The following is an 18,341-nucleotide window of genomic DNA, read 5'->3' as shown; positions in this document are numbered from 1 at the left end:
TGCATCCCTAAAACAAAGGTATTCAGTAGTCAGTATTTGCCTTGCTAAGTAACACATGCCCAAATAATATTGAGGATGTTTGTATTTAAACCTTAGTGTTCAGTGTGGAGTTAAGAAATCCCCTAAAAAGTCAATCTATTGCATCCACTTCTTGATTTTTAGGAATCACCTTAATATTGTGTTGCACAAATCTATAAGTAGAAACCCTAAAATAATCATACAGGTTAACATACATGTAATGCATGCACTTCAACGGCTGAGAGAAATTGTATGCTTCATTAAACAGATTTTATAATTTCTCAACCTTGATTGGTTCATCTCTGAGGTTGAAGGTAAGCTCCAAGTTGTTGAAGAAGTAGTCAGCAAATTCTGGGTACATATCCAGCACCTCCAGCAGGTCTTCTCTCTGAATGGTACTCAGGTCACAGTAACACAGAGCGCGCACATCAGCGTTTGACTTCCCGGGTGTGGTGCAAAGATGGATCATTTCTCCAAATATGTCATTTTTTCCTGTTGAGGATACACAAGAGATGCAATTAGTAAAATAGAGAAATACTTCCAATTTACCTAGGTGCTCAAACAGGATAATTTATATCAGATTTCCAATGGGAGATCGAGTTGTTTGTTGTTTATCGCTATAGAGCAGAGGGAGTGTTTCTTTTTGTGCTTAATGAAAATCAAATCAGGTCTCCTCACTCTGAAGATGTTTTCCCAAGGCCTGGGCATCAGCTGCCTATCTATCTTTGATCCATTATTCATCCTGAGGAATACCACTAACACAGAGCAACTTTGATGTGAGGTAAAAATAGGAGGGCTGTTGGTGATTGACAAACATTACTTGTTGTGCACTTCAAAGGAAATATCCGGGTTAGTGGGAGACAAAACATAATAAGGCCAGCTCTTCAGCAAACTTGTAGAATATAATGGAATCTGCTGTACAAAAAGCTTAGTTTTCAAAAGGTGAAAAAAATAAACTATAAATTCACCTATTATAGTCCAATTCTCGCAAAGGACAAGAGGTCTGGTCTAAAGGCCATCATGAAACATCCCTTTGTTGCTGTGTGGGGTCCACTAAATGCCAACTGTGTATGCAGGGGTTCAGGAAAAAGAGATATGATACGCTGGCTGCCAGTGCTTCTTTCACAGCAAGCACTAGACACCTTTCTACTGCAGAGGCAAGCCTCACACAGAGTGATACATTTCTCCCCAACAAGCGGCTCTCAACACAAGGATTTAGATAATCGCTAGTGCAGCAGACTAATTTCACACCCGTGAAACAATACAACCAGGTTTACTGTGTTATTATGAAGGGAAAAATGGCTCAGTATTATGAGCATATCAGGCTTAGAGATATAATGAGGTTGAAACAAAGGAACTAGTAAAAAAAAAAAAGCATTGCAGGACTGTTATAAAAAAAAGACCACTTGTTTACATTCCTAAAGTGTCTTGCAAAACCACTTTAACCTTTTTAATATTTTCCACATAATTACCTTAAAAAACAGAACACAGCCATCTTAAAGTAGAGATTTTAACAAAACAAATAGACCTATAGACCTACCAACGAAAAAAAAAGGTAATTATAAAAAAAAAAAAAACATAAGGACCAAAGTACCAGTGGAGGAACTGCAACAATGCACAACTCAGGTGGGAGAGTATGTCACCAGAAAAATTACTATTAACCTTTCAAGGCAGCTGTCTCTGTGCCAACTTCTATTTGTCAAAGTAGTGCTCCGAGTACAAACCCATGGAAGAAAATTGAATGCCTAAATTCAAACATATCCGAATACAAATCCAAATTTTGCATGGATATCCAGAATTTCTCTCCTGACAAAGCGTGAAGGATTGCCATGTCAACCGCATGATGAGCCACCCAGCTATGGTCCTCCAGTGATCCTGGCTTTGTGTTATCTTTGTGTTCCATGTGCTGCATGCTACATGTGAGCTGTCTCTACCCTGCTGTTATTCTCCTGCTTTACCTCCAACTGCCACAGTGTCAGTGAAGAAGTCGACAGTGGTGGAGAGGCTCTCTGTTCAAGAGCAATCAAAGAGATGTGTATGTCATGAGAACCGTAAAGCTTCTCCTTGCAGCCTCCCTAAGACAAAGCTGTTGGCCCATGCTGCATAAATCTGTATAATGTCAGTGTTATGCACATTTTTAGAAACTGTTTCCAGCCAGGGACAAATGTCTTATTAAATTCAAGCCCAGAGACAGTGATATAAGGGCTCGTAAAGACTTTAAAGTCACTGACCTGAACTTGATGTAGAACTTCTTAAAGATATTTGTGCTCTGCTGGGAAATAGGGCCAAAGCAATCTCCCCTAGGAGGGCAAGCACCAACTAACCATTTCCCTACAGTCTCAATGGGAGGGGTTTCTACCTTCAATAAATAACCCTTTCAACCTACTGCATTCTTTTTAATTGTTTCCATCATGCAGGGAAATACTCCTTGCATTGGTCTCTGGAGTCTTTATTATTTATTCTTTAATTTCATTTATTGTTTATTTGAAAGGGGACAGTGTACATTAATCAACATTAATACAATGTAAATATACCCGAGTTAGCTAAGGAGTGCTAATAAATAAAAAATTATTTTGGAAGCATTTGACCATTAATTGCTTCTAGCTTGCTTTTTCAAAGCAATAATGCTTATATAAGGTTTCCCAGGGATTTGAAAGTTGCATCAGATTGATATCCTTTAATTTTCCCATTTGCAAAGTGTAAACATATGAATTGCAGGTTTGAATAAAGAAAATGTGTTTTTAGAGGTTTCTGCACTTCCAGATGAAGGACACTGTGTTGACCTTCTGTACAAAATCACTTATTACAGAAATGATGAGGATTTGATGTTTAATAGGGGCTCTTACTTTTAAGCATGAATAATTATACTCTAGAAAAGGTCAACTAAATACAATGTTTATATGACTCAGTTCACACAGTGCACAAAGCTGGAGACTTTCTAATCATCCATCCATCCATCCATCCATCCATCCATCCATCCATCCATCCATCCATCCATCCATCCATCCATCCATCCATCCATCCATCCATCATTGTATATTTACCCAGAATAGCTACCACAATGTCATCCTTCAGGATCTCAATAGAGCCACGGGACAGAAAATAGAGAGCCGTGAGAACATCGCCACTGTGGACCAGAGTGTCTCCAGGAGGAGCGTGAGTAGTTTTGAAGCGCATGGCCAACGCCCTCAAGCACCCTTTAGTCGCCCCTTGGAATGCTTTGCAGTTCTCTAGAAGATTTTGGTTAAGGTGGAGGCAGATATCTGCCTGCAGGCATTCAGGAAAACCTTTCAACACCTGTGACACAAGAACAATCTGTTATTTTCCATAAAGGACAACATTCAGAAAGCATATAGTTTAACTGGACGCTGTTCTCAGGGGAAAAAAATAACTGCATATGCACAAATGAAAATTATGTATGAATTAGATTAAAACCCAGCAAACAAAATAATTAGATTTATACTTTAGAGAGAAAGCAAAACCAGCCACATAGTTTCATAAGTGAAACAAACAAAAAAAAATACATATTTCCCAAAACACATCATGTTTTATTATTTTTTCTGGCTTGAAAAGACTATGTACATCTTGCTAAACCAGAAAGAGTAGTAGCCATTAAACAAATACTGGGTGTCACAAATTAATGAACCTGCTAATTAATATTAAGTGTGCTTGCCTACACTTCCTCCCACTCCTTTTAAAAATGTGACTTTGTTCTGTCTTGTTATAATATTTATTGATTGTGGTCTTGCTTTGACTGATTGCTAATAGCCTTTCAGTTGAAATTGTCTGTAAAGACCTTTTGCCTACATGTTCAAATCTTTATCATCATCAGTGTTACTAGTGACATTTCTAGCACACAAAATATTGATCTATCTTTAACTATTTCACAAGATAAATATACACACTGACAAAATGATCTAACACACAATGCTGGTGTGCTTTCATAATCAGGTACAAACCATAACTCACTATACTGAAATATAAAATGGAAATACAAAATTATTACTTGGAAAAAAAAAACTTTATAGGAAAACACAGTGAAAATTTTAGGTGTTTTTATAAATATTGAATATAAATCTTTGACTTAGATAGATTTAGTCTGAAAGGAGCACTTTAGCTTGGCTTATATAGAGTTGTCTTAATTTATGTGTTTTATTGATGAGCTTGATCATTTATTTAATATTTATGTTATTTAGCACTAACTTTAATAAAGGTAGTACACATAGAAGATTTGCAGTCGTCAGAGAAAGTCAAACAAGCTCTCAAATTCTTTTATGTTTCTGTATTCCTTTATTTCTTGTTATTTTTATGGATCAAAAGGTTGTATAAGTGGCACAACTTGATCTGCTGCATCAAACATTTTGTTCTTTTGATCAGTCATTCCATTTAGTTTAAATCTAGCTTAGCTTGCATCAAATCCAAGCTTTCAGCTTATCTGAAAGAGATTTAAGACTAGAAGGACATTTTCACCATTTTAGAACAACACGTTTTTTTAAGAACTCACAGCAATTTGTCTAAGCACTTTTTTAATAATCGTTATAATACTTCAACATTTACCCTGAGTAAGTAATTACACATGAGGACAATTATTTACCCAGTTTGTAAAGATTAGAGGCAATATAACACTTATAAACTCCTCGGACTCATTTTTGATAACCGAGCATGAAAAATATTTCCAGTCAAATCACTTACCTAAATGTTTAAAAGAGCAAACCCTCCAAAATAAACTTGGTTTAAACTTCTGTAATATTTTGCTTTCTCAGTTTCTCTGAGCACAGATGTGTTTATCCTCCTGTCTATATTTTTCATGTAATGAATCTTCACTTTCTGTGTAAGTAACCACTAAATAAAAAAAAAATAGCATGAAAATAAAATGCAACAACCTTTTTAAGAATGGAGCTGGTATTTGGCCCCACCTGTTTTGGTTGGTAGCTTCATCCTTCAGCACCAAATAATCAGGATTTTTTTTTTTCTGTTTTGTAAATGAAAATGCTGTAAGAGTTTTCTCTTTAGTGCAGGTATGAGATTAACTGGGTATGATCTTATTTATAGCATCCTAAGCCATCTAGTAAAATGTTTTTATGTTGGCGTAGGCTAATAAATTCAAAGTGCTGAGATATTGCCACTTTGTGTGGTAAATTTTGCTGCAAAACAATATTGTTATGACAATTTAACCACAAATTAGCCACATTATCATAATTGATCTAACTAATCTGTATTACTTACAGTACACTCTGCATATCTGAGTAACCTTCACACTACAATAACTCTAATAATAAATAATAAACCCTTTTTAAGTCCTGACTAAAATGTTTAAACTTACCATAAAAATAAAATGTTTATAGCGGCATTAAGTAGAACATATTTTTCAGCTCTGTAGGATGGCTATGCCTTTTCTATGAACAGTCTTCCCATAAATGCTTAGCACGATGATTGCTATGAACTGAATATATTTAAAATAAAAGTAAATATTAGCAAATTGATGTAGGCAACTGTACCTCCTGCTCTTACCAGTGAAGAGGTGACAGTCCAGATGTAGGGGAGAGAAAAGAAGGAAAGCTTTTTTAGAATTAGAGTCATTAATGCAAGGATTGTGGTTGGATATCCTATTCTGTTCTAAAGGATTTGATTTTTATTTATTTACCGTGTTCATGTCAATGCCATTGGTGTAGGTCCATGAGTGTTGGAAGTACTCTTCCAGCCTTTGTCTGAGAGGGTTAGGGATCTGATGGAAGCGGATAAACTCCTTGACCCGTAACATTTGAGCATGGTAGCGAGCTGTTCCGGAGTAAAGTCTCTGGATGATGGCAGATACGTTTCCAAAGATACTAGCATACATAAGGGCTGAAATAATGACAGTGTTTGTATGAGCAACAATACATTCAGCTAGAATTTTACCATTAAAATTTGAGAGACTTAATATAAACAGATAAAATGGAAAAGCAGCAATACTTACACCCAATTAACATGACACATATGGAAAAGATCTTCTCTGAGTTGGTGTTGGGGGAAACATTCCCAAATCCCACACTTGTGAGACTGCTGAAAGTGAAGTAAAGGGCTGTGACATACTTGTCCTTGATGGAAGGACCAGAGTTTGGATCACTGCCGTTGTATCTCTTCCCTATGGACAATGCCAAATTGTCGAGCCAGCCAATGTTGTGCTCTAGGTAGGGCTTCTCCACATTGCCGATGGCATACCATATACAAGCCAACCAGTGAGCAATTAGGGCAAAGATACACATGAGCAACATTAGGACAGCAGCTCCATATTCAGAGTAACGGTCCAGCTTTCTGGCAACACGCACCAATCGCAGGAGCCTCGCTGTCTTCAGCAGGCCAATCAGAGTGGTTGTCTGCAGAAAGTAGGCATTAAGGAAGTTAATCAACACTTGTAGAGTATTGGTATTATAGCATTGTCAATTCAAATTACAATCAGGCTACACATTGCTGGATATCACTCCAACTGATACCCAAACGAAGGCAGACTGGATAATAACACAGTATAGCATGGTTGAGTTAAGCTGCCCTAAGCTATGCTGGCACAAAAAGAGACCCACATATGCAAAAGAAAACTAGTCACTTAAGTTGATGTGGAGCTAAACACATGACATTCCTGGAAGATAACCTCGGGGCTGCAAAAATACATAGGTACTTCAATCTGACTAAGTTTGATTTTTCTACAAAGAATAATAATGACCATTTACAATCTCAAAATATGAACTAGCAGCTGTGTGTCAAGGTAGGGTGGAGATTGGTTGAGGACCCAGATGCATAGAAGAGGAGGCAGAGATGAGTTTTACTAAATTAATGAGGAAATAAATGGATACAGAAGCATTCAAAAGCAATCCAAAAACAATAAACAGGAATCCAAAAAACCAGGAGACACCAGGGAGAACACACATGAAGAGTAGATAATAAAGAGGAACCAGCACTGATGAACTGCAGAGGAGGATTTGATATGGGAGACAGAACCAAGAGTGGAGTTATCATCAATTGAGAGCAGGTGGGAATAGAGGCAGCTAGAAAGGAGCAAAGGGGAAGGAAAAGGGCACAAGGGGGCAACAAAGAGCAATCAGGAAAAACACACCTTAACTGTAAGGAGAAAAGTGCTTAAATAAGGCTAAAGGGGAATAAAACTAATAATTACAAAATAAGGATTAACTAAGAGGAAAACTAGAGGATAAGAGAAAGAACTGGAGATTCTTGAAGCCATGGAAAACATAAGAATAAGAGAAATAATAACTAATTAAACTAGATCAATAAATAAAAAATAGCTAAAATGCTGAAAAGAGATAATTTGGAAGAGTAAAACTAAGAATTCAAAAACGAAATAGATCTTGACAATACAGAATAACATAAAATAAAGCATAACTCAGAACCCAAAATGGAAACTTACACAGAACCAAAGAGTGAATAGTGGCATATCATGACACAACGTGACTGCAAGAAATAGTGGTACTACTGACATGATCATATACATGTGACTAAACTTTTTAATAATTTGAGTAAATCATTCAGTGATAGAGGTTATGATGACACATTAATAAAGAAATGTTACAATACTGTTTAAATCTTGGCAAGGATGGAGATTTAGCACTAAACCCTCCTTATACAGTAACTCCAAAATTGTATTGACCAATAATTTTCCCCAATAACCAAAGGAAATTAAAAGAGTTGTCAACAAATATTGGTATATATTTTTCAGTGACTTGGCTATAGGCCATTGTGTGTCTATGCTTTGCTTAGAAGGGATCCCATACCCCTCCCATATGTACTTTGTTGCAGTTATCTGGAACTAGTATTGAAGTTGTGCTCATTATGGCGCATGAAGCTTAAAGAAAATATTTTTTTTTTTTTCTGCATCGACATACAGGTAAGAAATTCCATATAAAGAGTAGGATTACCTGTCACACTATTTGGTATATTTATGGAAACTCAACTATGTATTGATTTAAATTGATAAAGCTAAAAGAGAGGCTTTCTAAACAAAAGCAGGATCAATTTTAACAATGGGAGATTTCCATTGGCCAGGATTTTTAAAAAGTTGTGATCAATACCTGTTAATTTTAAAGGTATTGAAAAGGTTCTGCTCCCTAAAGAAGTGGTAACAAAGACAGACTCTTCCTACAATGAAAAGCATTTTGGATGCATACATCACAAACTGTAACATGTGAATTGCATGATTCTTCAGTAATCTTTCTTTTAACCTTCCAGTCTGTTGTGTGGTTAAGGCGATAGTGTTTATGATGTTTATTTAAATGATTTTATTTAAATTCTAACTTGTAGTACTTGACAAATACGTTTCCTTTTTGCTTAGTTACTCGTTCTGCCCATGATTAGCAGGCCTATTTTTGTCCCTGTGAAAATACACACATATATACAGTACCTTATTACTTTATCTGTAAGTGCACTGATGTCCAGATGTCTACCTTGCCCAAATATCTGCTAAAGATTTTGACGTAACATTGTTTTTTTAAGCATTTTAAATTAACCTTATACAACTGTAACATATTCAGTTAATGCAGTATAACATCCACTAAGTTTATGCTTTGATATAATCAGCCTTGGGCCACTGATCCTTGCTGCAAGTTGTATTTTGCCTTATTTTACTGATAATGTTTGGTTTAGAAGCAAAATATTGTTAATTTATCCCCCCAAAAAACAAGAAAAAAACATTAATCATGTTTCCTTGGGTCTAAATTAAATTGTATAAAAACAGATGTTTCTTAAATATCACATATATTGTATAATCAAAGTTTAAATGGACAGATGGATCCTGTCACTAAAGCAGACAGTCTGGTGATGCAGAGTGAGCACCAAGCTCATTTGTTTCAGTGTTGCAAGATAACTCAGAATACTGTATTTTTCATTTTTGGTGGACCCATAATTAATATCTTTAGGTCTTTAAGTTCTGTCAGTAACATTGATTAATACTGTGTATTTTCTATATAATGTTATCTAATTATGTCGTTTTTTTTGTCATTATAATTTCTTAGGCTTTTTTTGTGTATTATATATAAACTTTGCCAATAATACCATTAATTTTTGGCGTTTATGTTCCCTTACTGTATTCCATTGTTTTCTTTTGATTGTTGTGTCTTCTGTCTCTCTCTTCCATTCAGGCTATTTTTTACTAGTAAAAACCAACAGCCAAGCTCTGTACTTTAACACCTATAGGCCATGACTAAATTTTTAAAGGCTAGTAAATAAACGTTTGCGCTCCTGACTTAGATTTACTAAAATCAGTTCCTTTTGTACTGAGGTGTTTGGTCCAAATTTGCTCTAACTTTTATTTTAAATACAGTGAAAGATATGGGTCAGCACTGCAGCACTATAACTTATGTGGTTTTATCAATTAGCTTAAAAACAAAGCCAACACCAATCAAATCTTGTAGTTTAAGTAAAGCACTTTGAAATGTAAATGAATGGGTTGTAGAAAAAGAGTTGTACCTTCCTTTTCTTAATGCTCATCTCTATTGGGAACACAAACATTTTGAACATATAATTTTGGTTTTTCTAATATGTCAAGGTTGAACAGCTTGCAAAGAACAGTTAAGGTGCACTCATTTTCTTTCTAACTCATATTTTTCTTAATTCGTGCCACATATTTTACTCTTACTTAATTTCACAGTGTCAGCAATCTTTTGGTACAGTGCACTGCCATTAAAATCCCACATTTTTACACATTCCTTATGCTGATATTAATGTGTGCTTAACTGCTTGGAGCCTCAATCCTCTTGTTAAGCTTCTAAATTAAATGAGCCTTGTGAAAACCATCTGCCACTGCTTCACTTGCTTTCCTTTCCAAATTGAAAACAAAACCGAGTGGAACTTTGCATGATTATTCTGAAACATGTAAGCACTAAGCTAAGAGGCTATAATTAGAAACTATGAACTGAGATGTCATCATCATGTGTCAATTACCGTGAGAAATTGCTGAAGCCAGCCATTTTTTTTTTCTTTTTTTGAAAAAAAGAAAAAAAGCCCATTTCCTTTTTGATTTGCTGTGATCTAGTGACTCAGCACTGGCAGCAGCAGTGATAGAAAAGATGATTATGGTCTATAATCGGGAGCTTTCCTGGTGTAATGGAGTGACCACGAAGCATGATAAAGCCCTGAAGTGTATCCAGAGCCTTAGGGGAAATATCCTGCCAGACAAACAAGCCGCCAGAGCTGGCAGTCAGCCCGCCAATGACCATCTCTAACATCACCAGCTGTGTACATAACCCTTCTGGTCTGGTCCTCACATAAATGCACCATTGATTGCCATTTGGTAAGCCTTTAATCCATGCAAATGGATACTAGAATGAGGACCATTCAGAAAAAAAGAGAGATGTAAAGAATTATACAAGGGAAAAACAACTAATTGAAATAATCCTTTCATATCCAAGAGACAATTTTGAGCTTTAAGGAGCTCCCCTTTGGAACAAATCCAGTTAATAAAGCAATGAAATCTGATGTAAGACAAAGTTAAAGACATAAAAAGTGGGATCAAAAATACAGAGTATACTTTAAAGTCAACAAACCTCATCTGATCCCGAGCCGAAGATCAGAAGGTCAAAGGGGATCGCCGCCACCATATCTATTAGGAACCATCCTTTGAAGTAATGGATTGCTATCTTAGTTGGATGGCTAACCACTTCCTCGTTGTGATTAACATAGGTGGTCCTGAAGTTTATGAGGATGTCAATAATAAACATGATGTCCACCATCAAATCTACCACATTGAGAGGGCTGCAGGAGTAGCCGCATTCACGCCTTCTCTGCTCCTCCTGGTCATTGAGTAGGAAAGCAGCAGAGTAAGGAGTGAGAATTGCTGTGTAGATAACCAGCAGCAGAATCAGCCAGTCCCACATTGCTTTGAAGGGGCTGTAGTGGAGGATGGTGAACTTATCAATGCGGGGTGCCTGGAGTTTGTACTCTGGAAGTACATCTGCTCCTAGAGACAGGACCTGAGGAGTGGAAAGAGAGGCAGTTTATCTATTTTGATATTTATTTACATTTTACATATTTCAATTTTGAGCCACTGTAACAGGTTTGCTACCTTTGACAGTTTAATTAGGATTTCTTATTTTAAATTTACAAAGTTATATTAACAGCTGGCAAACCTAAAATTTACAGATAAATCAATATTCCACAGATACGTACGCATCATAAAGTGATGAAAAAAAGACAATCATTCAATTTCTTTAATGAGTAAAGTTTGGTTCTGATTTTTAAGATGAATGTATTCTGGCTTATTAAGTGTTTTTTATTGGTGCTAAGTGTGCTTCTCTTGTTTTTTAGTTTAACTGTAAAAAAGATAGGATTCTCTTAAAGCAGAAAATAGGGTGTCAGTCAGTAATGATGAGGGCCATGGATCTCTTTCTTGGTTCTGTTCTTTTCAGCACATCCTGTCTCAAACACATGAATTATAAATTTGGCCTTGCAAGCAGTCAGGGAGTACATGCAGCGTTTATATGTCAGCAGAACTTCATAACCTCAAATCAAAGAGTGGAAGGGGAAAAGCATTTAATTAATGATGGTGCTGCATCATCTAAGAGAAACATGCTGTTATGTTGAAAGACATTTAATTTACAGATTTCTCTGCATGTTGTTTTATTTGCATTTTGCTAATGGAGCTGCACAACATATCACATTGCAGTTGTTTTTCCAATATCCACTAGTGCCACCATACAATTACAAAGGACTGTTTATATGCAATTTCAAAAAGATATGGAGTTTTTAATACTAGACACACAAATTTGACATAGTCCTGATACAGAGGTATAGTTTTTTTGCTCTCAGACGATCTGAGGGTGGAATTTTACAGTCCACTCCAATTTAAAAATCTAACTACCCCTCCAGACATTTGACATCCATACATATCTACTTTATGGGTATTCATAAGCACAATGTTTAAGTTTACAGCTACACAAACTAATCAAAGGTTAAAATTTTAGAACCTATGTCTCCATCTAAAAGACTTGTATAGACCTGTAACATTTAGATGTTCACCTGCCTCTACACCTGATTAATATACTGTAATTGCCATTTTTGCAGGTAACACAATGCAGAAATGTGTAAAAAAACAAGATGCAGGAACTCCCAAAGCAGTGTTGCAGAATAAGATGAGTAAATGAATAAATGCTTGCAGCCCTTGTGGGGAAAGCAGATTTAGCTGTTCTGCAGAATATGTATTGGCTTTTAGAACAATGGGTTGGCCTCTTCAACTCTGCTCTTTAACAGTACCAGTATGTAGAAACAATAGTGTTGGGTTGGCAATTTGTATTTGAACTTTGCTGTAGTTTCACTTTTTCACAGTACAAATGCCATACCATTGTGATAGAATTATCAATTTTAATTGAATTACCATTTATGACCATATTTTATGTTGAATTGTTTATGTAATTAAAGCTATTTTTTTTAATCCAAGCTGAATTAGAAAGGCATCCTTGTTAGCAGTACTTATGTTTTGAACCATAACTGCAATTAAATATGTCAGATAAGTATTGTAATGGTATGGCTTCTGATTTTAAACACATTTAATCATGCATTGTGCAGTTGTATTTCTCCATAGTGATCCTCAAAGCAGTGGTCATAATTAAAACAATAGTATGGTTTAACTGGTGGGATCAAACAATCTTACTTTTACATTTGTATTTAAAATTAATAAACTATAAAAAATGTATAACTTCTTATCTGTCACTTGTTTACGTGTTTCTAAATTCTGTATTTGCCATATTTAAAACAAACATGAATTACTGATTTTATAGAAAGGTAAAGACTCCCTCGCACAAACATACATTTATCAATGTATGATTGAGATATTAGGGAAAAACTGGTTTATCGTCAGCTTCAGCCACCACAATGGCAGCAGTCTGTTTATGAAAAATAGAAGCATTATACTGTGATTCTTCAATATCACACCTAAAGCGTCCCATGAATATTGCCAATTTCCTTTATGTACAACAGCAAGCATACAATACAGAATTTCAATTCTGAAAAAATGACATCTTTTAACTCACCTGTGTAACTTTCTCTGTGACATTGTGAGTTCTGTCTTTGACTTTCGGTGCTATGATGGCTTTCTCAGAGGTTGGGGGTGAATGAGCCTTCTTATCTGTGCCTTCTGTAAAGTTCAATGCAATCAGGGGGATTTTGTGGATGGTGCTGTATTTGTTGATGTTTGAATCAGAGGTAGAGCCAAGCAAACTGGACTTCACATGGTTGAAATGGCCTGGTAATTCATGGGAAAACATATTTGTTTAAGTGAAGAATTATCCAATACAATACAAATTATTTTTTATTATCTCATTCCATATAATGGATTATAAAAAAAACACAGTTTTTTAACTCTATCAATAAAAAGAACACATTTTCTCTTAAATTATTTAAATATCAAAGCATAAGAAATCTTTATGTTTATTACTGTAACATCATAGTAGCAATATGGTTTGTTGTTTTTTTTTTTTATTTGGAATAAATAAATTACTTAGAAAAGCTCAACAAGCTAATAAAGAAGGCCAGCTCTGTTCTAGGAACTCCTCTACAACCTCCGGAGGTTATTTCACACACAATAATTCTTCATAAAGGGAAGAAATTATGCAGAACATTGGGCATCCTCTTCAGAAAATATTTTAATGAAAGCAGAGGGTCTTCAGTAAGAGACTTCTCCAGCTCAGTGCAAAACAGACTAATACAGAAGATCCTTCCTGCCTACAGGTATCAACACTCACAACAACCGATTAAAAACAACAAAAGCTATGAGTTACTGCAGCATTTAATTTCCTTTTGGGATTAATAAAGTATTTTTAAATTGAATAAAATAAAATTAAAAGAACTTTCAAAAACAAATTTCTCCATATTTTCTGTAGAACGACCTAACAAAGATATAACTATACTGACTGAGGACATTTATAGTAAACCACTGTAAAAATATAATGTCATATCTTTGGTTATTCATTTTCCTTAACCAATGCCACTTTCATTAAAATAAATATTTAAACTAATAAATAAATATATAAATAAATAAATAAATAAATAAATGACACTATTTTAGAAAAGTCCTTCACATCATCCCTTACTTCTCTAGTTTGATACGAAAAACAACTAAGTACAGAGAATACAAGACACACTAAATGAACATTTGCACAATATGTAGTAATGCTTCAAGAGTTTCTCAATTTTGCAATCTTTCACACTTTTCTTGTTAGCTTTGACACTACTTTCAGATACTGTACAGTATACCGTTAGGGATAAATTAAAAGTAAAAAAAAAAAATGCCTGTGGCTGATTACTGACATTAACAACTTAAAAGAAAGGAGGAAGAAGGATAAGACGAGCACAGTTTCTCTGGAGGTTCTGAAGTCCACCAAAAAACATGAAAGCATTTTGATGAAACCAGACCTTTCTTCTTTGGACTCTCAGGAATAGGCTTATGATAATAATTAGCTTATGTTCACAGCTGAGGCACTGAAAATGTAATGCTCCAGTATCTTATGTTATGTATTTCATCATAACTAAGGCGAAGTGTTTCTCCTCCTTGACTTCATTGAATTTTTTGTAAAAGAAGAACAAGCATGTCAGTAGTTCCTGTTTGTCTTTTTGGAAATGTTCATGTCATGTTTGTCTTAAGACATCACGTTTCATTTGTTGACCTCGTATTTGTTGGAAACAGTCTTTATTTATTAGTCTAATCTTTTAAAAGAGCCATAGATGTACTTTTCCATTTCCAGGAAAGCTCATGCGGTGCTAACACTTCACACTCACACTACCTGTCATTTCACTTTGAGTTTACTCAGTGAGTTGATAATTTTACAACCAACTCATCATTAATGAGCTTGATATTTATTATTCTCAATAAAATAAATACACTTTGATATCAAATATGTATCTATGTAAAATAAACTTTTTACATAGATTTTTATGTATCATGTTTCATTTAAACAAGAAATGACTAGATGGAACATAATGCATGCATGTATATACAGAACTTAATATCCTTCCCTAAGTTGACATATTTTCTTGTTAGTAAACAGGACAATCATACTATCAGAAGTCATTCTCAAAAACAATACCATAAGAATTGCATTTATAGATGTATGTCCCAATTCTATATTGCATGCCAGTTATATTACTTTCAGGCACAAACAAGTTTTTCTTTCTATTTGAATCAGCTGGTAACTTTTCTGCAAAAAGTTTACAGGCTAGCTTTTTTCTTTGAGGTATCTAGAGTTTCTCTAGCACATATTTGAGATCCCTTACAGTTTGAGTTACTTATATATAATTGTGATATAAATCATAACAGTGTAGATACTGTACCTTCATTTGTATGCCGGTCCCTGAATGCACTTTTTGAATTGGAGCTATAGCCCTCAATTTCATGGATAGATGAGGCTCTCCTCATGCTGCTGGTGCTTCCTCTGGGGAAAGTGTTTGACAGGGAGGTAGAGGACTGATGAGGCTCTGTCTGGTACAGCTTGTCCCAGGGGACTTTGAGGGATGAATGATCAAGTGGTTCAGGGCCGATGCTAGGCTGGGAAGAATGGTGGCTGGAGCTTATGAGGGCGTGCGTGTCATTGGCGTCAGAAGGACTGCAAATACTCTTTGTGGGTGAGGGAAAGTTCTGCAAGGCCACCGAGTCCTCATCTTCTTTGGGAGAATCCACCATCACAGCATCTGGGTCCTCTTGGGGAAGAGATTGCTTGTTGGTGTTCATCAGGCTCAAAGCGACCTGACGGAAGCGAAAGAAGCGGCTCCTCCCTACAAAAAAAAAAAAAAAATCAAGATCATTAATTTTTTATCCATAAAGCTGACATTTAAAGAGCCTTTTTGAACCATAGCAAATAGCTAATTCTTATTATATAAAGCTAAACTTATCCTGACTTTTAACAGTAGCAGTAGTTGTTAGACAACTCCAAAGCCATGGTTTACATGGTTTACATGCAGAACCATACAACAAGGCAGGAGTTCAGTTTCAGTGTTTAATGCATGGGTTGTTTGTTTTTACATGTAAATTTATAGAAAGAGGAAAGCCACATGGTCTATCAACAACTGGCCCGTTCAAAATAAGGACTGTTTGTGTATGAAATGAACTTGTAATGCAATTGCCTCACAACCAGACATGATAAAAAAAGCAGCTTTTAAATGCTTAAAAAAGTTAACTTTTTATTATTTTTAATGTTATGAGCATGAGAATGTATAGCCTGTCATAAGGATTAGAGATGGTCAAACACACTCAAAGGCCTCATTTATTTAGGATGTATAAGTATATATTAATTGCTCGCACAAATATCAAATCAGCAAAGCTGAAACTGAAACAGAATGGAAAAGAAAAAAGGCCTCGGTTCTAGATTGGTCCGTTTTTTCAAAGTAATGATTCATCAAGACATTTATGCATTGCCATCTCACTTGTTTACAGGTAAATGGGAAAATATCCAATAAGTAGAAGCTGTGTGAATAAAAATTACTTGTCAGTGACAGATGTCAAGGGATAATTACTACACACAGCCATTGAAGTAACCCTTACTTATATAAAGCTAAGGTTAAAAATGTAGAGAAAAGTATCTGAATACCCTACACATTGAATGTTGAGGCAAGCATGGATTTACTCTGCTTTGTTTCAATGCTTCTGGCAAGTAGCAGTAGTATCATGGTGTTGAGATATTTTCTTTGCACACTTTGAACCCTTTTATACAAACTTAGCCCTGTTTGAATGCCACATGCCTTAGATTGTTGCAGATTATGTTAATCTCTTTGTGACTCATCTTCTGATGGCTGCTTCCAGTAGGATAATGCGTCATGTCAAAAAGCTCAAATGATCTACCGGGTACTGTAAAACTAGTTTGTTGAAAACAAGTATGCTGAGCACCCATGCCCTCCAGAGTCCCACACTACAAAATATATCCCAGCAAAATATACATTATAAACTTGCCATTGAATGTTAATCTGTTTTAATGACTCTTCTTGTTGGAAATTGACCATCAATAACTACAAAGTATCCATCCATTCATCCTCTCCCACTTAGTCCTTTTCAGGTTTGCAGTGGGGTTGGTGTGTATCTCCTGCAGTGAGAGAGGTGGGAGAGAGGCCAGGTACACCCTGGACAGGTCCCCAGTCTGTCGCAGGGCAACACAGAGACACACAACCATGCACACACACACTTCCTGGGCCGGGAATTGAACTTAGAACCCTTTTGCTGCAAGGCAGTAATGCTACACATTGCACATACATGCAGCCTACAAAGCATTAGAGGAAATCAAAAAATATCAAAAATCATACTGTATTTCTTTAAAGGAGAAAAGTAGAAAGAAGGTCCAATGCAGAGTTATTGTTTGTCTCTGAGTGATATAGGTAATATTTGCAATAAATTATGAAACAATAAGGAGGGAACAAAAAGCCTTTTATGGTTGTATGAGCCCAAGACAGAGATGAAACTGCAACTGCTGTTAGATGCATCTGTAACACTATCTAATAAAAGAGTGGTTTCAATATTGCCTTGCTGTAATGGGACTTCATATTAAAAGATGTGGTGTGAAGATCACCAAGTTTCCTTGTCCATTCGTAGCTTTTCTCATAAAGTGCTTGGTAATAGTCGGAAGAAGAAAATTAGTTTAGCAGGAGCAATTTTGAAACTGAAGTTTGCAATGAAAGCTTTTCCACATAAAACACCCAAAATGTGTAAAACTTATGCAAAAGAGGCAGAAAACAACACGTTTTAAGAAGCAGTAACACATTATTGCATATTCTAGGATTATGCTGCTTAATTATGCTGTTGGAGTAACTCTGCTAGCTTGCCTCTAATATTACCTTTATATGTAGCTTGTATTACCTTTGTAAAAAATTACAAGAGTTGCTGCAACATTTAAATTCCCTTCAGGAGTAATAAAGGAATTTTGAATTGTATTGAATGTAATTAAAAATTCTGGCTTGGCATCTTAATATGAGCCACAATGACAAACTCTAGATCTCTTTTTGCAACATACATCATTAAGTTAACACAAACTTAATGTTGAAAAAATATAATGATATTTTCTGAAATAATTAATTTTAATGCCCTTAAACAGTTGCAATAATGTCTGAATTTAAGATATCACATGTAAGACTCTGCAAAGGATCTTGTTCAAATACAGCTTCAGTCGGGAAGTCTCAAGTCTGTTAATTCCTTCCTGTTGTGTAAGATAAATTCAAAGTCAAAGACAATATTAAGGTCATGCTTTAAGTATGGGCTGTGTGTGTGAGGGAAAAGACTCTTTCTCTCTGACTCCACTAATCTAAAGTCACATCGTATGTTCATCTGTCTCATGTACCCACAGGTTCTCTTTTTGAAACCTCATCAC

The 18,341-nt window shown here is 35.5% G+C and overlaps 1 protein-coding gene across 1 annotated transcript in view; it reads right to left on the bottom strand.

The window, feature by feature from the left end:
- Positions 1–18,341, bottom strand: part of kcnh7 (potassium channel, voltage gated eag related subfamily H, member 7) — a 47,384-nt gene that overhangs the window by 8,623 nt on the left and 20,420 nt on the right. Inside the window, exons 4-10 of the mRNA XM_015370431.1 lie at positions 15,325–15,765; positions 13,029–13,240; positions 10,548–10,973; positions 5,975–6,374; positions 5,662–5,862; positions 3,063–3,317; positions 305–510 (exon numbers count right to left, since the gene is read on the bottom strand). Of these exons, the coding sequence (XP_015225917.1) occupies positions 305–510; positions 3,063–3,317; positions 5,662–5,862; positions 5,975–6,374; positions 10,548–10,973; positions 13,029–13,240; positions 15,325–15,765 (2,141 nt within the window). The remainder of the gene's footprint in view (positions 1–304; positions 511–3,062; positions 3,318–5,661; positions 5,863–5,974; positions 6,375–10,547; positions 10,974–13,028; positions 13,241–15,324; positions 15,766–18,341) is intronic.

Source organism: Cyprinodon variegatus, unplaced genomic scaffold (genome assembly GCF_000732505.1).
Source record: "Cyprinodon variegatus isolate N-32 unplaced genomic scaffold, C_variegatus-1.0 Scaffold46, whole genome shotgun sequence".
Classification (NCBI taxonomy): domain Eukaryota; kingdom Metazoa; phylum Chordata; class Actinopteri; order Cyprinodontiformes; family Cyprinodontidae; genus Cyprinodon; species Cyprinodon variegatus.
This window is presented reverse-complemented; position numbering and strand designations above follow the sequence as displayed.